The sequence below is a fragment of the Pelecanus crispus genome, chromosome 3, assembly GCF_030463565.1.
Source record: "Pelecanus crispus isolate bPelCri1 chromosome 3, bPelCri1.pri, whole genome shotgun sequence".
NCBI lineage: Eukaryota > Metazoa > Chordata > Aves > Pelecaniformes > Pelecanidae > Pelecanus > Pelecanus crispus.
In genome coordinates, this window is record NC_134645.1 from 42,304,867 (window position 1) to 42,331,264 (window position 26,398).

Sequence of the window (26,398 nt, forward strand, 5' to 3'; positions counted from 1 at the left end):
CATGGGCCTGGGTCTGTGGACTTCTCATATTTGAAATTAAGTACTCTCTCAGAGGTTAACTGAATCAGGCAGTTTTGTTCCTTTTTTGGTTGGCTGTTTCTTTTTTCTGTTTTTTAATATCTCTTCTACCCCTACTTTTTTATCAGTAATTTTCTCATTCTTCCATCTCCCTCCATTTCCTGCAGCATCCTTCACCCTGCTTTGGCATTCCTTCTCTTTTTTCCTTCCTTTCTCTCTAAGGAATCTTCTTTTCCAAGTGTAGTAAAGTAGTATTATATTTAATTTCTTCCTTAATTTCCTAAGAGGGGCTGGTAAATAGCATGCTAATGAATTTGGCAGCAAACACTAATTTGGCAGGTATTACAGGGGTCAGCATGGCATACATAACCTTAGAGAAATCAAGATACAAACAGAAAAAAAGTGAAATAAGATGTAGAAAATTGTATGGGAAAACCCAACCCAATTCACAGCTATTTCTTAGGACAGAGAAACCTGGAAAGCTGGGCATGTACCCACAGTTTGTATCAGCTTGATCCTGTCAATTTTAACCCTAACTTCACTCACTCACTCTCCTTTTTATGTGTTGTGCACTGGTTGAGTTTCTTCGGGGATTGCACCGTCAACTCTGCAGAAGCGAAGCTGTTTTCTACTCTATATTTGAGTGGTTCCTATTCAAATCAAACACTCACCTTAATTAAGGACACGAGACTACCATGATACAGTAGAGTAATTATTAATAATAGTGTGGCAATACAGCATTGCTGCAAAATTGGATGTATTCTTGGAATGTATAACTAAGAGAATCGCAGCTCTGAAGTGAACAGCACTTGTTGGGTGCTTATACTTAGACAATGATGTTGAAATCTGGGCACTTCATTACTGAAAACACTGACAAACAAAGAGATTTCAAGGGAAAAAAGATACTATGAGTTAGGAGGGAACATACGATCTTATAGTTTAGCATGCCTTGAGCATGAGGGAGTGCATAAGCTGTGCAGAGGATGAAAATGCAGTTTTATGAACATTTTTGAGATTTGTCTTTGTCCTAATTAGGCATGCCACCTGAAATTTTTGAAATCCCTTAAGAAAAACTTCTAGAAGAAAAATGAGGATGATTGAAATGTTTAATGATGTCATCTTTAATTTATGTTTCACTATATTCTAAGACTATGCTAACTTAAATCGAAACCATAGTGATTTAGAAATGAAAATGTTTTGCTCTAAAAATATAAAAACTGGATGCTTTGAAGCTGCCAGAACATTTTTCTGCCTTTCTTAAAACTTTTTCATGGAATTCACATGATTTTAAACAGTATTCACCTCAAAGGAGCTGCCTTTTCGGAGGAAAGGGTTCCACTGATGTGTTTTCTTTGACCATCTTTAAAGCTCCTGCACTCAGTTATTAAGAAAAAGCAACATAGAGTAGTGATTGTGACACTTTCCAGTGGCTAGTGCCAAATTTATTTTTAAAACATTGTATTTCATTCGCAGCAACGGGCTCTAGTTTTGGTCCTGGGGCCACTGGTTTGCTACTGGCAAGCCATGTATAATGTCAACTAAAGACTCGCATCTCAGTTACATCCATGCAAAAAGGAAGGAAATTATTTAGGGTGGTTAATAAAGTATCACAAGCTGCAATAGCATAACAGAATAAGGTAAGGCAATGCAAGAGACCTGCATGGGAGCTTCCCATATAGTGGACCAGACTACGTTGCTCACTGAAGAGAACAAGTGATGTTTCCCCTGCTTGCGACATTCAGCCCCATACATACCATACTACTGGTACAGTATAGAGCCAGTGTGCTCTAGCAATCAGATAACTACAGCAGATGACCTAAAATGTGTCATCCTGTTTTATTCTCATTATATATACTGCATGCCTTTGCTTGGAGACATCACCGTGTTCATGAAACATATTATGAGGGAAGCAAGCACACAGCCAGGACCCCTTAAATTGAGTGGAAATTAGTACCAGTGCTCTTGTAAATGATTAAAAAAATTTTTTTGGGATACAGTAGAGACTGACATTCAGAAGGAATTGGATCTGCAGCTATTGAATTGCCTATCCATTTTTGGCATATTAGAAAGATGTGATTTGTTTCCTCTGTATTAGCTGGGATACATAAGCATTCTCTGCATTACATAATCTTGGGTAGAGAGGCAAAACTGTAATGATCAGATTCATAAATTGTAAAAATGGCATTCTCGCCATTTATGACAACAATGAATCATTCTGACTGAAAGCCAGGCTTGCGTTATGTCCATTCCGGTGTTACCTTCTGCTGCTCAGGGACAGCTCTGCTCGAAAATGAGAGATTGATTGGTCTGAAAGATGATACACTGCAAACAGGGCATTCAGATGACATTGCCCTTCTCACTGACTTTCCTGAAGACTTAACATTCCTTGTAAGTGTAAAATTTTTTTTTAGAGAATCATAAACCATGGCTCCAATCTTGCACAGACAGGGGTGCCTAAAAAAATTAATCCTCTGATTGACTTTTGTGGGATTAATTTGAGTGTTTTTCACACATCACTTTGAGCTCTGGCTGGGACTTGGCATTTTCAGGGGTGTTTCCTCTAATATAGGCTACTCCTATGAAGTCATTTCACCCAACATGGGAAGACATCCACCTCTGTAGTGAGATGCATGGCCACTCTCTAGCAGTGCACATCAGTCCAGTGACAAAGTGAGGCACCGTGGCTTATCGGGCAGGGTCAACAAGAGAATTGGGACAGAGAAAGGCTGGAGAGTACCCACAACACAGAGTGGCAACACAATTGATGAAAATAACCATACTGTGTAAATTTTGAGGTTAAATTTAGAACAATGTTAATAATTGAGATGGACAGATTTATCTTTTCAAAATGTGTTAAGTTTAGATGAGTAGCAACACTTATTCCCTGGTTCCATAGACCAAACAGGTCTTTTGCTGCTTACTAAGGCTTGGCTCCATCACTTTCTCTTCTGTTTTCCCTGCTGCTGGTAATTCAAATGAAGGACTTTGTGATTCTGCTTCACGGTCCCACTCCATGTTCTCACTTGCAGAACTCTGTATACGCCAGAAATTGCTTCCAAGAAATGTTTGTCTTCTGTCACCTAGCTGCATGGTCATCTAGGAGGTTTCACTAGACTTGTGTCCTTGTAGGCTTCCCACTGTTTATTAGACCTTCTCCTCTACACACTTTCCTCTGTTACTGACCTGAATTATTTGGAACAAGCCTTATTTCTAAAGGTAATCTACCTGTGTTCCTTCCTTCCGGTAAGCCTTCAGCCTCATATGTATGGAGAGGTCTTACAGAAGTCCTACAAAGCAAAATTTTAATTCCTAAAATGAAAAAGAGTCGACTGTTTAGGACTCATATGTGATGCTGAAGTAACTGTTCAGTGCATACGCTAGACCTAGTTCACAAAGCGCCCTTACAAATTATTTTTTTGGTGAAAAATTAGATTTCTCCAAACTGTTTTTCATTTCCTAACAACTTTACAGTAAACCATGAGAAATAAAAATACATTTTAAACATCTCTAAGATAATCATAGAATTATAATAACGATATAATCATAATCATAGAATTATAATAATAATATAATACTTCCTTTTAACTTTTAATGCTGGTTTATTTTACTACCTTATGAAAGAAGTTAGGGAAAAACTATTAGATTTAGTGTCTATTAATAAAGAACTTTAAAATTACGTTTGTCACAGGTTGGTAATTATTTTAACACATTCTTTATATTTGTCCTGCTGAAAAATGGCCATGTATTACATAGAACAGGTTGCTAATCTATCTGAAAGAAGGATGTGATTCCTGGTGAGGTATTCGTTGTGCCAAGATAGAGCCAAGTTGAATTCCTCCACAGAGCCACGCCGGTTGACACCAGCAGAGGCTCTAACACACTCTTAGGGTGTTAGATTTCTGAATTTCTGAAATTCAGAAAAGTTTTAAGAGAAGAAATCAATTTCCAGGAACTCTTGGGGAGTATATTCTCCTTATTGTTGCGCCTTCCTTATCGCACTGCTGTGGGTGAAAAACAAGCACAAGAAATAGGCTGTGGATGAAACCACCCAAGCATTTCCAGTCCTATGCCCCTACGGGTGATTCCATAGAGCCGTATCGGCCATGGGGCTTGTGTCAGATTTTATGAGGTCCCACTCCTGCAGCTACGCTACTCCCCATGGCTGTGCAACCAGCCAGGCTGGTGAGGAGAGCCAAGGCAAGCGTTTCAGTCTAACACTTCTGTATCTTCATTTTCTCTAAATATTTAGTGCAGACTAATTGGCCATCCATTGTCAGAGAGAGACGGGGGATGGGATGAGAATCATTTGGCTGAGATTGTGCAAGTTCAAAACGATGATTACAGGATTTGAGAAGCAACACTAGCAATTAAGCAAGCAGCAGACCGGAGGAAGTAGACTTCCCATTGACTGTGCAGGCGGCGGCCTGGGGTGCTGTTGCCCAGGGATGCAGGTGTTGGGCGCTCCTGAACATATATAGTGGCAAATACAGCAAAAAAAAAGTGGATGTCACCTGGGCCACCGAGTATTGCATGCTTTCAACTCCCTCAGGGGTACCTGGGAACCTCTAACCTCAGGTAGCATGAGGCAGATCACTGCAAAGCAGTTTTCCTGGACCTAGTCCCAAAACCCATCCCAAAATAGCTGCTTGCGCAGGACATACCTGCTCATTAGGCAAAGTTGCTCTCTGGGAGACCTGTGCGCTGAGTGCTGTGCTGGCTGCCAGCTGACTTCTTGGTAAATCCAGCTTTCTTTTATAGCTGGCTTTTTCCAAAGGGCTGAGGAAATACCTCCTGGCGTAACACTGGGGCCGCCTCTGTCTGCTCGTGGGTTCAGGTTGACGCTCTCTGGATGAATCAGGAGGAGGTCGCAGCAGAGCAGGCTTGGATGTCCTGCCTTCCCCCTCTGTGGCCTGAAGGCCTGAAAGTTTGATTGGCTAAGCTGAAAAACTTGCAAAGCAGTAACTTTTCTATTTTGTCCTGATTTGAAAGCATGTTTTACTGAATACTCAGATAAGCTTTGTGCAACGTGGGATTTGCATTTATTTTCTCCCTCAAGCATGTCAGATCAAGTAGAAACACAAACCATACGACACAGAGGTCTCCTTGTGGTTTGCACTGTTGTGTGCCGTCTTTTGTTGTAATTGTATGGGGGTTATAGCATAAATCTGCAAAAAAATAGAGGCTAGAAAAGGCAATTGGTTTCTCTCCGACTTGTGCGTTTCACACCATTTGAAAATGCGAAGTCGGAAACAGTTTGCTGGGGTGAAAACCTAGTGTCGCCAAGTGGTGGGATTTCCGCCATCGACACGAGTGGGAGCGTGATTCCACTCATTTCTCACGCCATATCTACTCTCTTCGGCTCCTGCCCTCCGGTCCTTCAGCCGTTTAACACGGGTGCTCAAGACTGTTTAAACCACACGGGTTGATGTTCTTAAATACGCGCCCACTCCTGAATTTCAGACCCAAGGACAATAAACTCAGCGCAGAAGAGAAGTCCTTTCTCATCCCGTTGGTTCTGTCCACGCGTTCCCACTCGGTTACGGGGCAATGCCAGAGGATGCGACCCAAGTTTCCTCTGTCCGCAGCGGGCGACGGTGGGGGGCCGGGGGGGTCAGCGCGGGGGGACTGACGAGCCCCGGGGGCTCCCGCGGGGCAGGAGCTGCCCGCAGCGCCCGAGCCGCTTGCGGAGCCCGCCGGCTCCCCGGGAAGCGCCGGGCGCCGCTGTGCATGCGTGTGCGGGCAGCGGGGCCGGGGCCGGGGCCGGGGCCGGGGCCAGCCGCCGCCCGCCCGCCCGCCCGCCGGCTCCGGCCCTGCAGCCCCCCGCCTCGCCCCGCCGCCAGGCCACGCGTGGGGGGCGGCCCTCCCCGCCCCGCGGGGGGCCGCTCCCCGCCTCCGCCCGGCTCCGCGCCCGGGCGGCCGCTTCCCCTGCGCGGCGCGGCCGCGGCCGGGGGAAGGCGGCTCCCGCCGGGCCCAGCGCGGCGGCGGATGGCGGGGGGGGCCGCGCCCGGCGGGGGCCGGCGGGGGCGCCCGCTGAGCGGCGGCGGCGGCGGCGATGCCGGGGGGCCCGGCGCGGCGGGGCGCGCCCGCGGGGCCATGAGGGCGGGCTCCGGCCATGGCCCATGGCAGCGCGGCGGTCATGCTGAAGTGCGTGGTGGTGGGGGACGGCGCCGTGGGCAAGACGTGCCTGCTGATGAGCTACGCCAACGACGCCTTCCCCGAGGAGTACGTGCCCACCGTCTTCGACCACTACGCAGGTGAGCGGGCGGGGGGCCCGGCCGCCCTCCCGCCCTTCCTACCCCCTTACCCCCCTCCCTCCCCGGCCTTGCCCTGCCGGGGGGCGGGGGGGGGGCGGCTCGGCCGGGGTTTGCCCCCCTTCACCCGCTGTGTTTCTCCCCCCGGCAGTCAGCGTTACCGTCGGGGGCAAGCAGTACCTGCTGGGGCTGTACGACACCGCCGGCCAGGTGAGTGCCGAGCGCTGCCCGCGGCCCGCCGGGCCCCCGGCCCCGCGGCGCTGCCGGCGCTGAAGTTATTTGCAGGGCTGCGGTCCGGGCTGGCTGATTCGGAGCCGGGTTGGCGGGGGGGGGGGGGGGGGAAAGGGGGGACACACGCGACACACACACACGATTGATAAAAACCGGCTTTAAAAGAAAAACCCTCCACCCGACCCTTATTCCCGAGGGCGGGCGGGCTTTATTTTTAGCGGTGCGTGGCGGGCTCCGGGGGAGCCGCGGCCGGGCCGGCGTGGCCCGGCGCGGGGGGGGGGGGGGGGGGGGCGGCGTCCCCGGCCCCGGCTGTGCCAGCGCCTGCAGCTCCGGGCCGGGCATCGCCCCTGGGCCCGGCATCGCCCCGGGCCCGGCATCGCCCCGGGCCCGGCATCGCCCCCGGCCCGGCATCGCCCCCGGCCGGGCATCGCCCCTCGGGCGGGGGCAGGGTGCCTCGCTGGGCGCGGAGGGAGCTTGCTGCTTCAAACGCCTGGGGTCGGATAGAGACCCGGACTGCCGCAGCTCGCCTTGTTTACGCTTTATAGCTCTTCAATATCTAAAAAGAGTTGTTCAACTTAAAGGTGGGAAATACCGAAATGTAACGCTCAGCCACTGCCTGTCAGATAACCTGGGTGTCTTCTGCTCTCCCAGACGACTCAAGGGATTTGTTTGGTTAAGATTATTACAGCCTGTCGTGGAAGATGCTCTGTCAGCGGTTGTCTTAAGTAACTTTCATGACGGGTGAAATGCTTGATGTTTGGAGGGGTCACTGGTGCGGCGGCTACTGCAGGGCTCCGTTATTCAAGCTGCTAACTGGTCAGCTTAACTTGCACGGCACCAGCCACGGGCCGAGCGCGGCCTCCAGGGTTAAAGTACTGCCAGCTCTCTGGAGATACCCTGTGGGAAACAAAATAGTTTGTGAAGGGCCTGACCCCGGGAGTCGCAGGCATCTCCCAAGGAGGTGCGGAGCATATACGGAAACGCCGCATGGGTTTTTGTAAAGTCGTGTATTCCTTATAATAAAACTTCTTCTTGCAGTGTGAGCATGTGTTTTGGTCTCACATGACCTCAGACGTGCTTCCTTGTTGTAAAGAGCAGCTAGTAAGATAATCTCACTTGGACTCGCATCGACTGAAGCTGTATTTTTTAACCGTGTTATTCCTATACTTAATTGAACAACTGCTGCCTAAATTCCTGTACCTTTTTAGATCTGCATGCAGCCTTAAAGTAAGGGAAGCAACGTTTAACCGGTCTTCTATATCTTTGTTAGGCCTGAAATCAGTAATAAAATTAATTGGGTGAGAATTGTAGGAAACAGCCCCATTTCCAGAAAGCTGATACCTGAAGGGTGAGAATCTTACCAAAAAGACTGACTTCATGATTGTCATCTCACTGACGTAAACACAAGCTAGTCAAATTTATGCCAACTAAGTGCATTTCTTATTACTGTTATAGTCCTGTTTTTCAGTAGTAGTTGGTTCAAAACACAGCTTGTAAAATATTGCTTACTAGGTTACAAAATGAGGATCCAGTGCTCAGGCAAATAAAGCATTGGGTTAATCTACAACTATTTTTCTCTTTTTTTATAATGGGCATTGGAAAATGTGAAAGCGACCCTAGCCCTGCTGTACGTATGCATAGCTTATTCATAGATGCTGTTTCAAACTGCTTGTGCTTGCTTGTTGCTATTAATGGGAGTGTGTGTTGTTAGCTCTGTGTAACCTTAACTAAGGTGGTTTTGTGGTATCCCACTCTGCATGAATGTGCTGAGTACAAAACCAAGTGACTTTCGGCCTCCTCAAAAGCTAGTAGGGTAAACTGGCCAGTTTGCAGCAAACAGCAAGGGAAGGTATTCCTGTTATACTAAGAAAAACTTTCCAGTGTGAAGTTGTATATCCAGACATGTAAAAAGTTGAGGTAAGCTTTTTTTTTTTTCCCCAAAATCTGAGAAGCTGGAATCTTAAGTTTGAATTACAGAGCACTTTCTGATGGAACCCAGGACCAGATCTTGCTGGCCTAATTCAGTTCACGTAGGGTGTTTTAGTAAGGCTACCTTTACAAATATATCTGGTCTTGGCAAAACTCCCCTTTTAGTCAGACCTGCGGTGCTAATAAAATCTTCACCATTATCCCCATCCCACTTCAACTGGTGGACATCTGGGGCCACCCATGGGGAGCCCCATCCCAACAGCCAGCACAACTAAAGAGGGGAGTCTGTGCGAAGATGCCAGGCCAGCAATTTCATCCTTTTAGCTGCTCTGTCAGAGAGCGTGCTGACAAGGCTGTCTTCCCAGAGCTATGCGATAACAGAAAGCTTACTTTAAAGCTTAAATATATATAGTAAAGAGCAGAAAAGACATGAGTTGATGGTGCCTTCTCTGTGTTGAGGAAACAGCGTGCTGCATCTGGTACATGCCTGCTGCTTGCACAGACTTCTGTACGGCTCAGATTCTTTGCCGCTCAAAGTTGGGATTTCTGTGCCAGCATACATCAGTGCTTTTATTTCTAATTCTGTCACCCCCAAATAGTTTTACTGTAGAATACTGGCCTGATAGTATCATTTTATCAAAACTTGGCAGTGCGTGATCACTGTGGTATCTAAGCAGTTCACAACCTTCAGCATGTTTATACTGCCAGCTCTGGACAGAGTACATCTACACATCTCATTTTGGGGGGAAGAGGAGTGAGGGAGTAAATGGAGGTTCAGACAGTGACCTACTCCATATCCATGCAGGAAGTCCACAGCAGAGCAAGGATGAAAGACCTTTTGATTACTAACCGGTGCACAGCAGGCTCATCGCCCTGAAATACTGACTTATCAGACTATGGGCCTCTTTAACTTGTGTGGTTTTATGTATTTAGCAGCTTGTGACAGACTTCTGGCAGAGGAGTTGCAAGCTTTTGCGTTCATGGCATCCAGTACTCATTTCTAGCTTGCTTCTTCACAGCACACACAGGATCACATGTAGTAACTATACTGATGACATAATGCCTCGTATCTTTGCAAGTTTAAAGTAGGTTGAGAATAAATCTATTAAAATCCCATTTTTTTCCAGGTTATATATAGCAGGGAAAAATGCCACTAGCGGTTCACAAACTTCAGTTTATATGCAGACAGACCTTCCCCCCTTTGGGTGTGTGTAAGTTCAGGCAGGCTTTTCTCTGGCTGAAAATACTGAGGCCCTGGTTCAGCAGAAAATAGCTAGTACAGCTGCTGGGCAGTGGAGGCTCTCGGAGCCCATTTGGGTTTGCAGCTGTGGAGGCAGGCTCCCACGCCAGGGAGGCGGGTGGGTATTTGGTGCCGGTGGTGTCCGAGAGGACATTCCTCCAGCAATTCCTCCCAGAGGTGGAGCCGGCAGCTCCTTTTAGCCTTGCTGCTGCACATAGCCGTGCACTGAGATGGGGTGGGCTTGGAGTGGGTCCTGGTTTCCCCACTACCTACATCGCCTGGAGCTGGGAGCATCAGTGCACTGAAGTTTAAATGTGGGGTGCTTGTGATGCTGATGCTTGGATGCCTTTGGCTTTGCAGTAGCCTCTCTTGCTCTGGGAGACTAACTGCGTGTCACTACTGCTCTTCATTGAGCAGGGGTATGTGGCCAAATCAGCCTGGGAAGAGAACCATGCCTTCGTCAAAGGTCTGTTAACTTCACTGTGTTGGAGTGCTTTTGAACTAGTGACAAGTGATTATTACTTTGAGCTTCCATAATACCAAAAATAATACTGCCAACTCTCATGACATTAAAACTGTTGGAGAAATGTCCGTAAGCACTAACTAAGAGGTGTGCTGCGTGTCCCCTTGCCACGTCCTGAATGATGGGGATAAGTGGGAAGACACACAGGAGTTACCTCCTGGGGATTTTGCTCCATATTGAAGCCTGCTGCTTAAAATGGCAGTCGGGGTCCATCCTCCTCTCAGTAGCTTTTGCTGTGGGATTTTCATTCATGGTGTCCCTTTCCTCCAGTATGTGCTGACCACATACAGGTGGAAGCCTTGCTCTGGTCCTGTGTCTTTGCTGTGAAGGACCATCAGGACCTGGAGGGAGGATGGGGGGGATGCAGGAGCAAAGCCTGTGCTGCTCCTGCTGCCCCAGGAAGAGAGGTGCTGAGGCATAGCGTGGCTGTCTGGTGCAGGTTTGGCACCAAGCCAGCATCTGGGCAGTGCAGAGCAAGGTACAGAAGGCGCAGAGTGAATCTTACTATGGTGCAGTGCCTAATAATAACATTTATGTCCCTCAGCGTCACTTACTGTTATGATACTAGAGTGGCTTTCTGGGACAAAGCTGAGGTAAAATGCATTCCTTGGCTTCTCACTTTTATTTCTCTGCCGTAAAGGCCCCAATATGTGTAGGACAAGCTGTAGGTCTGATACAGTAAAGCTCTCGGTGCCTTCTCAACTGTCACCAAAACACTAGCCACAAAACATGCTAAGCAGAAGAGCAGAACAAGCCACTTCTTGGTTCCTTTCACCTTTAAATGCAAGATAAATTTCTAGTCCCCCACAGGTATAGAGAAAACCTGGATACATGAAGCCCAAAGGCTTAAAGAAAACCCACATCCAGCAAAGGGCAAAAGAAAAAGTCTCAAACCATTTTCATTCCCTAGGTTTTTTGGTAGCTCAGATACTGATGGCTACTTCGGTTGCAGCCACAGCCATCTTAATTCAGATACACTTGAGTTTTTGGTTGTAACAGAGGCCCTGATGTTAAAAGCAATTTTATATTAAAGCTGGTCGGGCTGCTGAAGTGTGTAAAGCTGACTCGGGTATTAGCAAGATCAGTGCCTGTGTTAAGGCCAGGTGTAAAAACAAATGGGTATAACTGTGAATGTGCCTGTGGTAAACAGAGGGGTGGATGTGTGGCTATTAAAATGGATGGTCACCAAACCTGCAGCGGTTGCTATAAATAAAACAAGAAATAGCAGTAATCTTGGTACTCCTTGCTGGCTGTTTGTCTCGGCTTTGGTAGGTAGCCCTGGTCTAGCAGGTACCGCTTTAGTATCCTACTGAAAGGAGAGGCAGCTGATGATCATTTTGGCTGGTCTGTTGTGAAATAGAAATGTCCCTCTTCACACCACATTACCCCTTCCGAGCTGCACCTACCTCGCAGCCGTAGCACCAGAGGCAAGCCTGGAACATGCAAGCACGCTCTCACACAACGCAAAGCCTGCCACCCTTTACTATAGAGTTGTAAACACCGAAACATGTAACGTAATTTTGACAGATCTAAAAAGGAGATGTTAGCAGTTAACATCCTGTCCCCTTTCTGTCCCCCCTGTGCCTCCCTCCTCCCACGTGCATTTTCCCTCGCTCCCGTTACATTGTCCCAGCCGAGCTGGCAGCTGGCGCTGGGAAGCTGTGAGCTCCGGAGCTCAGTCCCGGCCGGCGTGCTGGCCTATGAATAGCTCAGCCTCCACTGAAGCTGCTCTGTGCTTCAGGATGTTGCCAGCCACGTAGATTTAACGGCTCTGCAGCAACAACTGGGTGTATGCAGATAAGATAAAAATGTGCCTAGATCCTCCCTTTGAAATTGAAGTTTTCCAACGCAAAAGAAGGAGGTGAAGTGCCTGAGCTTACAATCTCTGTGTCGCGAGTTCTCTAGACAAGTGTTTAAGCAAAGACAGGCTTTCCCTTTAAAAGGAAGGGAACTCGTACCTTCAGATTCACTTCTAAAAATGACCTTCCAACCATAATAATCCCAGTGCAAATCTTACATTCGGACGCCTCATTGTGAGCTCTGACTCACACTTTGAAAGCGTCGTAGCTTTCCTAGAAAGGTAGGTAAGTATTGTTATCGCCAGATGGGGAGTCTCAGGATGGGAGATGCTGCTCTGAGTTCCCAAGCATCCACTAAATATATGTTGGAAACTCAAGATAGTTGTGTTTCATTCTCAGTGTCAAAATCCCCACAGCCCTTCTGAATAGCGGCACTGAGTTATGTTAAAATCAAATGTAAGGGGTGTGTTTGAAAATCCAGAATGTCTTCGCCAAATTAAAAATAAGTTAATGACAGACCAAAGTAAAGAACCCAAAGCAAACCCAGTTTGAGAGGTTCTCTGAAACTTCAATTTTTGATATGTTAAAAGCACATTTTTATGAAGACTACTGATCTAGAGAAACTCTTGCTAAACATTGGTTATGTGGTCAAGTCAAAATCCCTTTTTCCTGCCTTAAGAGTCAGTAGATAATGCTTTAGTTTGTGACAAGAGTTCTCTCTGAATTTTACTCATTTATAATTTTGTTGAGGTACAGTGACATCTTTCAATGCTATCCAAACATCACCTGCTAAAAAGGCAAGTGATAATTACTGCTCTTCCAGCACAATGTTATTGCATATCTTCTTACTTCCTGACTTCATTTTCAGATGGGGTGGGCACCTGCACTCACTCATTTGAGTCTCATATACTGTACAGCTGTACTGCGGGAGGCCAGAGCGAGGGAATGGGACAACTGGGTAAGGTGGCATCAGCTGGCAGAGTTTTTCTGGAAGAGAACGTAGGAGACCTTGGGAATTCTCAGCAGGTCCATAGTCAGACTTCTTGATTGAAATCTGTGTATTTTGGTAAATATGAAAAGTATAAAAAATGCAGTATTTTTCATTTATAGCCTAACTTCTGATTCATCCTCCAAACTACATCTTAAAACGAACTAAATGCAATTTAGACTAGGGTACTGCCTCTGTAGCACAGACCTACAATGCAGAAGGACTTACAATGTGTGTTAGGGTCTGATCCAAAGCTCTGTGTTAGCAGGCACCCTGTGGCTGACTTCAGTAAGCTTTGTTCCCAGTTCCTTTATTGAGAACACATGGACAAAGTGGACGTAAAACTTAACTTCAGCAATGCCGAGGTTTTTGTCAGTCCCAGGCATTCAAAATGGTGCCAGCTATTCCTATCCGTGGACACCACTACCTAAAAAACCTAGGGAATGAAAATGGTTTGAGACTTTTTCTTTAGCCCTTTGCTGGATGTGGGTTTTCTTTAAGCCTTTGGGCTTCATGTATCCAGGTTTTCTCTATACCTGTGGGGGACTAGAAATTTATCTTTCATTTAAAGGTGAAAGGGACATGATTTTTCTTTATGTGATCATGAGACTCCAGGAACCTGGGCTTTAAGAAATAATATAGACCACACAGATTCCAAATCCTGCAGTTTTTACTGGGACTTATAAAAAACAACATTACTAAAATGGATGCGTTGGGACAGAGCTTCAGGACTTCTTTTTCAACCTCCAAATTAGCAGTTACATTTCTAACAAAACTGCCCCTCCTCTAATTAGAAAAAATGCAAAATGAGGGCAGGGAGGAGGGAAATTGTATCTTTTTTGCTGCTCTGTTCTGTGGTTTTATAGGCAGTCTGTTGGTTTGAACTGGTGACTGGATGATTTGTGTTAAGAAAAATGTGTCTGAACGCTACGTGACACTTTCAGCAGCCCTGAGGAGATTGTGTCATTTGACGCCTTAGTGGCTACTATCCTCTGTCTGTTTTATCCTGCTCTGTGCTGCATCCATGTTGTGGCCTGTGTGCAATAATTCTCTGCAATGGCTGGCAGTCACTGGTGTGTGTATAAAAATGCAGGTGGCAGCATTATTCTCCAGAGCAAAGGAACATCCATCAGCATCCTAGGTGAGCTTATTGCTTCAGATGAATAAAACACAGACTGAAAGTGCCTCAGGCAGCTTGTGCTCTAAATTAGATGTAGCCGTGAATGCTAAAAGATCATCTGTAGGACTTAATGCTAGTTCCTTGTTGGTCTGATTTCCAGTTGGGATGCAGTGGCAGAGTCAATAAGGGATGGATGCCAAGCATGACCTGGGCTGCATATTTAGTTACGACCAACAGATAGCCCAGCCACGGGCAATGAGATGGCTTACGTATTCCTCCCTGAAGAAAGAAAAACCAGAGGCAATTTTTCCAACTGCCTTAACATCTGCTGCAGTGAAATTGTTGAGCGTTTTACCACGTTCTTCAATGGAAGCTGTTAGCCCTGACAAATCGGGACTTGACATAAAACGAGGTGCAGAAGACTCTTAGGAACTCCTTTAATTCCAGAAACTCTTTCACTGCGATGTGTTTATTCAATGCGCACACGATGGCACTGGTACTCTGGCACTTCATCTTCTGAGAAGTTGTGTGATGGGAATTAATCTTGAGGAGTCAGTGTGAAGGCTTAGTTGTCTATCTTACAAAGCTGCTGCTCAACACTGGACTGAAGAATGTGCTTTTGGAGTTTATTTGTAGAATGTGAAAGGGAATGGGACACTCAACTGATCAGTCATTCTTGTCTGGGCAGGATTTATATAGCTAGTAAATGAAAAGACATGTCTGATATGATATGGATAGCTATATTAAACTATTCCATAGTCTGTTTTCCCTGTGAGAACAGATTTATTGATGGTCATACTCTTCTGTAAAAATAAAGTGAGAAAACCCATCTTTCCAAAGAGCAGGTTCTGCAGAGGATCTGACCAGGTCCCCTGTGCTAGGGTGATTTTTTTTTTTTTTTTCCCTTTGATTGCACATATCTGAAAGAGTGGAAAATCCTGATTGTTCATGGCTGCAGTCATCAAAACTGGGGTGAATTCCTTTCCTGGAGGAAGTAGAAATCCTGTTTGGGAAGAGTGCTGTTTATAAGGTCACTGATGGTGGGAGAGGAACTGGTGCAGGAATGCAGCGCAGCCTTGTGATTTCTCACGGGTAAGGAGTGAAAGGGCTTGTCCATGGCAGTTACTCTGCCACTTTGTAGGAGCTCCATAGTGGATAAGCAACTGGTATAACACATTTAAGTGAAACTGTGCTTGCCAATATTGCTTGCAGTCAGTTGAATCCGTGTTCTGTTGTTACAAACGCTAAAATAATTAAGTCTCATAGAGAAAATTCAGAGACTTCCACTTTTAGAAAACCACGAAGAAGCCAGCAAGTTGAAGTTCCTGTGGTGATGGACAGGAGAGAGGGAGTGTTCTGTTGAGACTGTCTAGGAAAATAGTTTAGCATCACCACATGGCAAGATGTAGGATTTGGACAGTATGTAATCCCACATTAAGACTGGGATCAATTCTGATCACTTAAATGCAATTTTGGGTATAATTAAAGGAATATTCTGTCCTCCTTGTCTCTAATGCTCTAAAATCCACCTTACTAGGCTTCATCTTCCAGCTAGTTACTTCTCTCTATACAAAAAAGCTTTTCAGACATGTAAGCAGCTGCACAGTCCTCAAATATGCCAGAAGGAAAGTTTTGTAAAAAAAAAATTGTAATTCACAAACCTGGGTTTTTTCAATGTATAATTCATACCTCCTTTGAACAGTCCTCCTCACAGGAATGTAGAGATGGATTTAGATCATCTTACTTCATTTTTAGAATACAATGGAAGGGCACTTACCCTGCATTCTTGCAGCCTTTTCTATAAATTAAAAATAGATGCTGGGCCCAAATCGGCAGCTTTTGCACTCCCTAGGAAACCTGTGCAAACAAGCCACAACAGGACAATTCTGCTTTTTTTAGTAATGCAAAGCTGTATCCCCAGAAGCCTGTGAAGAGACAGAGGGTAGTGCACTTTTCCCCTGCAGCCAGGGAATAATCACCGCATCTTGTTTTGCGTGTTTAGAAGGTAGTGGCTGCAGATGTAAGCGACAGAAAAATCAAACGTAGCAATGAGTGTAACGGCTTGGGTTGCAGAACTAGACAAGAAGACGCTTTATGGCAATGCTGTGTGAGTCCAAATTGCAGCTTGCCAAATGGTCCTGCATTAGTGGTGCCTTCTGAGTGGCAGTGCCAGGAAGGGAGCGTCCTGGGGACGCTCCACCCTCCTTCCTTGCAGAGGGTTACAGCATTATACAGCCCAGACTGAAAAAAATCGGAGAGTTTTTTTAGCCAGGGAAGCAATTTGTGCTTGGCATGGGGCAGTGCAGACCACTTCCCTCTCCTTCCTCCCCCACCCAAGCATCTTGTAGAATCAGAAACCACAGGGTGATTCAGCAGGGTGAAGTTTGTTTCCTGGTGTGCTTCTGGAGTAGGCAGTTGCTCTCGGAGGCTTTGCCTGGTGCTTATGGCAAAGCTGCAGATCAGCCTTTAATTCCAAATAATCTGGGGGAGATGGCAGGATGTGTCCACTGGGGTAACTATGAGCTGTTACTAAGTCCCTGGGGCACATGTTAGATCCAGTGGTCGTTACGGTTCACTTGTTAACGTTTTCTGAAATATTACAGGGGGCCTTCGGATACGGCAATTTGTTTTCAGGGAGGAAAACTATGAAAAATGCAGTCTTGAAGGATAGCTTTGAAATGCACTTCAGAAATTAAAGCATGGCAATTCATATTGAGCTAGGACTTTCGACTGTCATTCCTAAGCCCTACTATGAAATGGGTTAAAACTTAGACTTTTAGCTGGGATTTTGCTCTGGAGAAACCAGCTAGTTACATATGTGTGCCTCACTGAGACCCTCTGAGCAGCAGTAGTGATTACCCTTCACTGCATGAAGGTTGGATTCCTCTAGCAACTCTGCCTGATGTCTATTTTTGGCTTCCCCTCTAAAAACAGATGGTTGGGAGTGAGAACCTCCTCTTACGATTGCTGTTGTAAGCTGTGAAAGCAACAGATGGTTGCTAACACAGAGATCACAAACCTAGAGTTGTTGAGCTCGTTTTTCTTCCAGTGGTGCAAGCTTTATTTTGTTCCCTCCCATCCGCTTTATACCTTCTCAGAATAGAAAAGAAATAGGCTTATCCTCTTGTTTATGAGTATGTTGGCATGATATAACTGGAGATGTATCAGTAAAATTTTGTTCCTAAGCTGCAAAACACATAAAATCATTAACTACTTTTGTTCCATCAGAGTACAGAACTCCAGCCCTGGATTAAAACATAAGCATGACACACCTTGCTCAGGGCCCCTGCCACAATGTTAATGACGTACCAGAATTTGGTTTCTCCTGTTTGCGTAAAGACACTAGTCCTCATGTTTGCACGGAAAAAAAAAAAAACAAACAAACAGATCTAGGTTAACATCTTCTTCGCTAGCTGTAACAGCAGGTGTGAGAGGTATGAAGTTCCCCAAAGGTCTTGGTCAAGGTGTGGAAGGTACTGACTGCAGAGGTGACTCCTCTAATTGCCTTTCATCTCTCCAAAGTGGATAGAGACCCTAATACCATTCCAGAGGAGAAAGAGGCCTGTGGTCTCACATTACTGAGGGAGGGGTAAGGACCTCCGTCCCCATCACTTTAACTTGGCAGGGAGGAGTGGGATACCATAAAACAGGGGAGCTACAGGGGCTCTGTTACTATGGGATCTCAGTATGCCTGCACCTCTTACTTCAGTTTTCTGATATACAAGGAAATAATGCTTTTTGTGGGTCAAGAAGATTGTCCAGAAATTATTAGACTTACCTTTGTCTTAGTTTTATTTTTTAAAAATATCCCACTACACATAAGCTATGGTACATCAAAGGCTTTTGGAGTGCTTTGCAAAGGCTAATGCATTATTAAGCTAGCAAACCCCTACGGATGGGAAGATGCAAGTAGAGAGAGGATAATAACTTGCTCAGGGCTACATAGTGTGTCAGTGACAGAGTTAGGAATACAGCTTGTGTGTTTTTAACTGTCTCTCAGCTGATAATCCATGGAATTGGGAAAAAGTATTAGATCAAAGTCAATTGTACAACTTGAAATACAGCACTGCATTCTGCTTTTACTCTGTGCAAACCCCTGAAACAAAGTATAATATAATGCTGCAGAATTGCAATACCATTCTTCAGCCTGCATACAAAAAATTCCTCAAGACCTCTGTTTTTGAGCAGGTAAATGTCAGGAAGAGAAATAGCCAAATTTTGGACATGTTAAAACAAATCCACCTGAACATCCAAAATACAGTGAAAATCAGTGATTCAGTATTCAAGTACAAGGCAGCAGAAAATCTCAGAGAGGCAGATTATTAAGTACTGTTAACATGGAAAAAGAGACCTAAAGGAGAGATTTTAAGGAGCTAAGATAAAGGCAATGCTAGACCTACCTGCAGAATATCAGAACTAGGGCGAAATGAAAATTTAGAAGTATGAAGTTCCATTCTCCCCGCTTCAAAACAATACAAAACAAAAAACCCAAACAGTCCTTCCCAGTTTGTAGTTGAGAAGCCAAGTCAAGTCATGAGTTCCTCCATCTCATGTCTTTTCCCATGTCTGTTCTGTATTGGCAGCTGTCCTGGGTTACCACAGAGATACTACGTAAATGATGGACAGTCCTGCTGCAATGTCATATCTTTTACAGGAATCACAGCTCCATATAACATTAATTAAGCCAACATACTTGCGTCCAATTTGTTTAAAGTTATTACGACTCTCATATTTTCAGCATGTTTTTCTATCTGTGTTCATCTGCTTCAGCAAACAGCGAACAATTTTGTTTTAAAGTCCAGAGTATGTTGGAGAATGAGCCATTTCACTATTACAGCCTGGAGTTTTTGAGACTTGTACTGCATATTTCGATCCTTAGTGGCCTTCTTGCCCATCTTATTCGTATTCTTAAAATATTCCTGTTAAATTCTTTAAATATTGTTAATGCCTAAATATACACGCAGTGCCTCGCCCACTGAGATTGGAAGTCTAATTTCTGTACAGTGTGGTGTGTACATGCACTCAAATTGGAATTTATGTTGACTGGCTAGTATAATTAGATTTTGCCATTGCATTTAATTTTAGAATAAACCACATTTATTTCCCTTACACTAGATTCAGGAGATAAATTATAGTTGAAGCAATCAGATTTTTCCAGGCTTCTCTAATATTCAGTTTGAATTCATTTGGTATTTCAATTTCTTCTACCAAGCGTAGCAGTTATTTAGGCCCAATACATCAGAGAAAGTTTTCAGGTTTGATTGCTATTTCTGAGGGGCTGTTGGGGAGCAGAAGGAGTCTTTAAGCACAGATGGCCTACTAGATGCTGGTAACGTTTAAGCCAGTGTCTCTCTTAGGAGGACCCAGGACCAGTCTAATCATGTGGTGGGAGGCTTTATTAGAATTACCTGCCATTATTAGCATCAATACAAACCTAATTTTCATAGCACAGACAAGGTTTAAGGGAGAGCCTGAGAGCACTGACTTGTTTCAAGCAGCAGGATTGGTGGGTATAGCCAAATTCTCTGTTAATTTAAGTAAGCCTAAGTGCAGTCAAGTCACTGTAGCGAATACCATGTACATCTTTGGCCGTGGTACATGATGTATCCAATCATACTGTATTTGCCTTCAGTTCAACTTAACTACACAGGATGGACCCACAGCTTGCCTGGTGCAGGTGGGACAGAGTGTAAATCAAAAGGCGTATGAATAGATACAAACAGGGGCAGGAGAGGAGTTCAGCAATGCACACGCCTTAAAAAGCGGTAACATTGCTCACTCCCAGGTGACTGCTGATGAATACCTCGGAAGTAAGGTGCAGTACCAAGATGTGGCTAAATATACAAGGATTTGTATCCAATGGGCTTTAAAAAGGTAAACTAAATACGAAAGTTTTGAAGTAAACCATGCAAATGTAACTCGGCTTTGAGATCAGAAAATGATTAGTATTTGCTGTGAATGAAAGGTCTGTCTGTAATTTGAAATGGATTAACTAAAGAGATATTTTAAGGTCAATGGACTGAGAGTAATTTCTGGTGACAGTGCAATGTTTTCTCTGTTCCAGCATTTAATGCAGACAGTATTCTAGTTACTGTAACCCAGATGTGAGATTTTTAGAAAATGTTCAGTGTAGTGAAGGCAGCTCTTTGTGGTAGGAACAAATTATGACTTTAAGCTAGATTTTTTTTTTTTTTAAGAAAACCTATTCAGTAATACCCCACATATGATTTAGCAGAGCTGAATTTGAGAGCAGCTGACGGATCTGCCTGTGTTTTCTTGCATGCAGATTTTGTACTCCAGGGACCAGTGTAATTTGCAGTTGGGAAGCTTCTTTTAGGATTTTGATCTCCACCCCAGGAAACAGAGTGGCAACCCTGAGCAGGATCTAACTATATTCAGTTGTGGAAGTGAAACGTAAAATACATGCTTAAAAAAAGAATTGAATGTTGAATAGTTTCAAGTTGCTGTGATGTTCTTAAAGTTATTTCTGCTTTCTATGATGAATGTCCACAGATGAGGAAAAGACACAGTTACTGTTTTTTTTCTTTTGAGTCAGGATAGGAGCCTGACACTAGCAGGGAAACAACTGGTCTTCAGTAAGGCCTGTCAAATGTAGTTTCACAGTAGTGTCAGTTACCACGGTTGTGAAATTGGGAGCCCATGTTTACAGCTAAGCATGCTCTAGCTTATTGACAAAACTGTAGAGTATACAAGACTGGCAGTAGAGTGTATAATCAAAATGGCACATGACAATACTGATTACAAATAAGAATATTGTGTAAAGAGACACTGAAGGGTACTGGCCATTGGGTCACCTCCCTGCTAGTACAGAATCTCCTCCAGTGCTTGTCTTTTCTGCATTTCATGATGAGGATAACAGCCCTCTTCCCATAGCTGTTGACTTCCAAATGAAAAGATGGTCTAGCAAAAACTGTTCTGAGGAAGTTCTCACATGGTTTCTGAAATTCTAGTGACAGCATCTTTAAAACTTAACAATTGATTAATGAAGGGCTTTTTTGAAGGTGCAACTATAGGTTAATAATCTGGTAACGTGACTGTTGCCAAGGAAACAAAAATTTAATTTGCTGGCTCATTTCAAACATGGAGCTGAATTACATTTCTGTCTCTACATTTAATGAACAAATCGTTGCAATATTTGTGAGATTTAATTAAGATGGTGAGCTTACATGGGTAAGAGGGAGGCTGCTGCGGCAGCCATAATAAACTGGTGTTTATTGTGGAAGAGAAGGCATAAAACCAGCATTCTTCACTGTCTCTGCAATGCCTGGGCTCAGTCTTAGTTATCTGTGTTTTAAAAAAAAATAAGCCTAAGGTAGGAATAATAAGGCATTGGTTCACTGCCATAGACCAAAGGAAGCCTTGCAGAGAGAAGCTGGCGCATGTTCCCTCCTGCTCTTAGCTAAAAGAAATGGCAAAATCCACTTTCTCTCTTGCTAGAGAGGATTCTGTTTTACAATAGGGACAATGCTCCGAGGCACCTCTGTTGCCACGGTATTGAATGCCCTGGCAGTAGGACTGGTGGCTTTAAATGCTATGGCTCTAAATGACCCAAATAATAATATTTTCACACTAACTTCCCCCCAGAAAGGGCATTAATGTTCCCCTGATAGTGTTCTTGATCCTCAGTTTCTGTTCCTTCCCACTCTTTGCTGGGCTTGCTTACAGAAAACAGTCTGGACAAAAGAGGTCCCTTCTGATCCTTACTTCGTCTGCCCTGATCACTCGCAACAGGACAGTAAGGTTTCTAAGAGACAGAAATAAAATTCTAAGGAGGGCCTTAAATATCACCTCTACATATGATCCAAAAGAGAACACTTAAGTGCATTAAACAGCCTTAATCTAGCCTAGCTTTGTACAGCTTGGATGGCTTTATAGCAGTCACATCTGCTTATTTCTCTTTGGTGAAACAAATGCTAACCTTTGATCTGCAAGCATGTTTGAACCATAAGCCTTTTCTTTCCTTTAAGTGAAAACTTTTTAAAGGGTAGTCTTCTGTATATTGTTGTACAGAAGTAAGTTTCTATCAGTATTAACACGCTTTTCAAATTATTTATATTCACATATATTTACCCTCATATGCAGATTTTGCTCTAACAGCCGCGCTAACTAACCTGGAATAGTTGTAAATATTCAGAAAGTTTGCCTCAACAAAATTCCTGAAATATGAATACAGTTTCTGAATATAACTGTTAAAATTAACAAAATACAAGCAACAATTTAGTATTGCAGATAACAGAATTTTTCTTTCTCAGGAAGACTATGATCGTCTGAGACCTTTATCTTATCCTATGACCGATGTCTTCCTTATCTGCTTCTCAGTGGTAAACCCTGCTTCATTTCAAAATGTGAAGGAAGAGTGGGTACCGGAGTTGAAGGAATATGCACCTAATGTTCCCTTTTTACTAGTAGGAACACAGGTATATCTGGTTCTGTTCTACTTCATTTAAACAATTCATATCATTGTGTGGTGCCTTTTCTTTGGGCTGGGAGTTCAGGCCCGAGAGGACCTGAGCAGCACCCCCTTCTGGCTTTGGAGGAACAACCCTAACAAGTGGCGGAAAAACACAGATCTGTGTTCTCCTCTAATGAGCTACCTCCATTTTGTTAAAATGCATGCATTGGAAACAGGGTGGTAAGATTGGCTGCATCTCTCCATGGGACTTACTATAAAGTCATGGGACTTACGGAATAAAATTGTCTGTTCATACCCATGTTACTGGTATTACTTGGGTCTACAACTATTGGTCATATCCAATATTTGCTGAAGCAAAGGAGCAAGGAGAGAAGTGAGGCAGAGAGGAGGCCTGCATGGATGAACAAGGAGCTCCTGCACAAACTCAAACACAAAAAGGAAGCCTACGGAGGGTGGGAGCAAGGACAGGTAGCCTGGGAGGAATACAGAGAAATTGTCCAAGCAGCCAGGGATCAGGTTAGGAAAGCTAAAGCTCTGACAGAATTAAATCTGGCTAGGAACATCAAGGGCAACAGGAAAAGCTTCTATAGGTACGTCGGTGATAAAAGGAAGACTAGGGAAAATGTGGGCCCTCTCCAGAAGGAAACAGAAGGCCTGGTTACCCGCTGAGGCTGAGGTACTCAATGACTTTTTTGCCTCAGTCTTCACCAGCAAGTGCTCAAGCCACACCGCCCAAGTTGCAGAAGGCAAAGGCAGGGACTGGGAGAATAAAGAACCACTCACTGTAGGAGAAGGTCAGGTTCAAGACCATCTAAGGAACCAGAAGGTGCACAAGTCCATGGGACCTGATGAGATACATCTATGGGTCCTGAAGTAACTGGCAGCTGAAGTTGCTCAGCCACTATCCATCATATTTGAGAAGTCATGGCAGTCTGGTGAAGTTCCCACTGACTGGAAAAGGAGAAACATAACCCCCATTTTTAAAAAGGGAAAAAAGGAAGACCTGGGGAACTACAGGCCAGTCAGTCTCACCTCTGTGCCCGGCAAGATCATGGAGCAGATCCTCCTGGAAACTATGCTCAGGCACATAGAAAATAAGGAGGTGACTGGTGACAGCCAACATGGCTTCACTAAGAGAAAATTGTGCCTGACAAATTTGGTGACCTTCTACGACAGGGTGACAGGGTTGGTGGATATGAGAAGAACAACTGATATCATCTGCCTGGACTTGTGCAAAGCATTTGACACTGTCCCGCACAACATCCTTGTCTCTAAATTGGAGAGGCATGGATTTGACGGACGGACCACTCAGTGGATAAGGAATTGGCTGGATGGTTGCACTCAGAGCGTCACGGTCAACAGCTCAATGTCCAAGTGGAGACCAGTGATGAGTGGTGTTCCTCGGGTCAGTATTGGGACCAGCACTGTTTAATGTCTTTGTTGGCGACATGGACAGTAGGATTGAGTGCACCCAGCAAGTTTGCTGGCAACACCAAGCTGCGTGGTGCAGTTAACACACTGGAGGGAAGGGATGCCATCCAGAGGGTCCTTGAGAGGTGGGCCCATGCGAAACCCATGAAGTGCAGTGAGGCCCAGTGCAAGGTCGTGCACATGGGTTGGGGCAATCCCAAGAACAATCCCACAGGCTGGGCAGAGAAGGGATTGAGAACAGCCCTGAGAGCAGCCCTTTGGGGTGTTGGTTGATGAGAAACTCAACACGACCCGGCAATGTGCGCTTGCAGCCCCCAGAGAGCCAACCGTATCCTGGGGTGCATCAAAAGAAGCATGATCAGCAGGTTGAGGGGAGATGACTCTCTCCCTTTACTCCACTCTTGTGAGGCCCCACCTGGAGTACTGAGTTCAGCTCTGGGGCCCCCAACATAAGAAGGACCTGTTGGAGCGAAGTTCAGAGCGCTGGAGCACCTCTCCTATGAAGACAGGCTGAGAGAGCTGGGTTTGTTCAGCCCGGAGAAGAGAAGGCTGCAAGGAGACCTTATAGCAGCCTTCCAGTACCTGAAGGGGGCCTACAAGAAAGCTGGAGAAGGACATTTTACAAGGGCATGTAGCTAAAGGACAAGGGGTAATGGCTTTAAACTGAAAGAGGGTAAATTTAGATAAGATAGAAGGAAGAAATTCTTCACTGTGAGGATGGTGAGACAGTGGAACAGGTTGCCCAGAGAAGTTGTGCATGCCTCATCCCTGGAAGTGTTCAAGGCCAGGCTGGACGGGGCTTTGAGCAACCTGGTCTAGTGGAAGTGTCCCTGCCCATGGCAGGGGGGTTGGAACTAGATGATCTTTAAGGTCCCTTACAACCCAAACCATTCTATGATTTATGAATTTGCTCTTGCTTTGTGGGCAGTGGACTGGGTTTCAATTACAAAGTGACCCACATGTTGGTATTATGTTTGGGTTAATCTTTCTGCCACTGCTGGATATACATTCTGGTATTCTGAGATGATCACATCTAATTGAAGAGCTGAATTACAGAATAAATGTTTATTCCTTCTGGATTAAAGGTAGTACTTCACAGCTTAAATTTCCAGGGCTTTTGGATCAGGAAGGGTCCACAATCTGAATCATGACATGACTCCATTTTTATACATGTAATACTCTAATCATTAAATAATTCTTCTTTAAAAAGAGGGTATCATATAGCCTGCTGACTTCATTTAGAAAAAGTATTCCAACATGACTGCAATCTTTCTTGCTAGATTGATCTTCGTGATGACCCAAAAACTCTGGCAAGACTGAATGATATGAAAGAGAAGCCCCTATCTGTGGAGCAAGGACAGAAGTTAGCGAAAGAGGTAAACTGGATACTCCTAAATGAAACAAAGTAGCAAAGAAGTAAAAAACCCTGTTTCCGATTGACTGTTTTTTCCTTTACTACTTTGCCCATTTCTTTTACCAGTCAATGTATGAAACCTTATGACTGGTTGCCAGTTAACAATATTTACTTACGTTGTTGAATACAGCTAACAAGCAGACTTCTGTAATAGCACTTCCCTGTTAGTAATAGTTCTAACTTTCTGTGTAGACACTCATAAAAACTACATAAGCATTAGTCAGAGAGAATTAAAATCACAGAGTGGTTGAGGTTGGAAGGGACCTCTCCTGCTCAAGCAAAATGTTGGAAGCATCTTTAAGAAATTATTTGAGAATGCTCTACCATTTTAACACACTGCATGGATAATGCTTATCAGGACACTTTATAGTCTTATTTTTGAAACATAAGTTGCTCGTGTAATTCTGTAATTCTATTTTGCTGTTTAATTATCAAAAATACCTTAGGACCCCACTGCCAATCCAAAGAGCTTATTTAATATGCTTCCTTTATAAAACAAACTTACTTAAATACATTCCAGATCTTGGGCCAAAAGACAAATCTTTTCTCCTACAGGGGGATGCACATGCAGATAACTTTTTTAGATCACAGCCAAACACTGTGATGTCACTACAGAAAAAAAAAAATGCAAAGTGCACAATTAGAACTGAACAGCTGAAATATATTGCTATTGAATTAACTTATTTTCTTGACAGATAGGAGCCTACTGCTATGTGGAGTGTTCAGCTTTAACACAGAAAGGACTGAAGACCGTTTTTGATGAAGCTATTATAGCCATTCTAACTCCAAAGAAACAGACAGTGAAGAAGAGAATAGGCTCAAGATGCATAAACTGCTGTTTGATCACGTGAGATACATTTGACAATGGCCAGGCTTACTGTGAAATTCTACTGAATTTAAATACAATGTATTAAGTACACAGCAAACTTGTTACAGGTTTGAAAGCTGAAACTACGATTCTGCCTTCTACAACCAGTGAAATCCAGAGGAATAAAATCAAGCTCAACAAACTTGTAATAA

General features: G+C 44.5%; 1 protein-coding gene across 2 annotated transcripts; it reads left to right on the forward strand.

Moving 5' to 3' along the window:
* The first annotated feature begins 6,121 nt into the window (after positions 1-6,121).
* On the forward strand, positions 6,122-26,235 carry RHOQ (ras homolog family member Q). 2 transcript variants are annotated; one of them, XM_075706800.1, is made up of 5 exons: positions 6,122-6,272; positions 6,421-6,479; positions 22,373-22,537; positions 25,245-25,340; positions 26,074-26,235. In XM_075706800.1, the coding sequence occupies exons 1-5, from the start codon at positions 6,131-6,133 to the stop codon at positions 26,227-26,229; spliced, it is 618 nt and encodes a 205-aa protein (XP_075562915.1). In that variant the 5' UTR covers positions 6,122-6,130; the 3' UTR covers positions 26,230-26,235. The 2 variants fall into 2 exon arrangements, with proteins under 2 accessions (XP_075562915.1, XP_075562914.1); XM_075706799.1 differs by having other exon boundaries at positions 6,131-6,272; positions 26,078-26,148.
* Positions 26,236-26,398: the final 163 nt, after the last annotated feature.

What these genes read in the sequence shown, in the direction of transcription:
- RHOQ (XM_075706800.1), top strand. Translation starts at nt 6,131, where the DNA reads ATGGCCCATGGCAGCGCGGCGGTCATGCTGAAGTGCGTGGTGGTGGGG. An exon ending in CGTCTTCGACCACTACGCAG is followed by an intron (nt 6,273 to 6,420) that starts GTGAGCGGGCGG and finishes TCCCCCCGGCAG; the next exon opens with TCAGCGTTACCGTCGGGGGC. An exon ending in TTTTACTAGTAGGAACACAG is followed by an intron (nt 22,538 to 25,244) that starts GTATATCTGGTT and finishes CTTTCTTGCTAG; the next exon opens with ATTGATCTTCGTGATGACCC.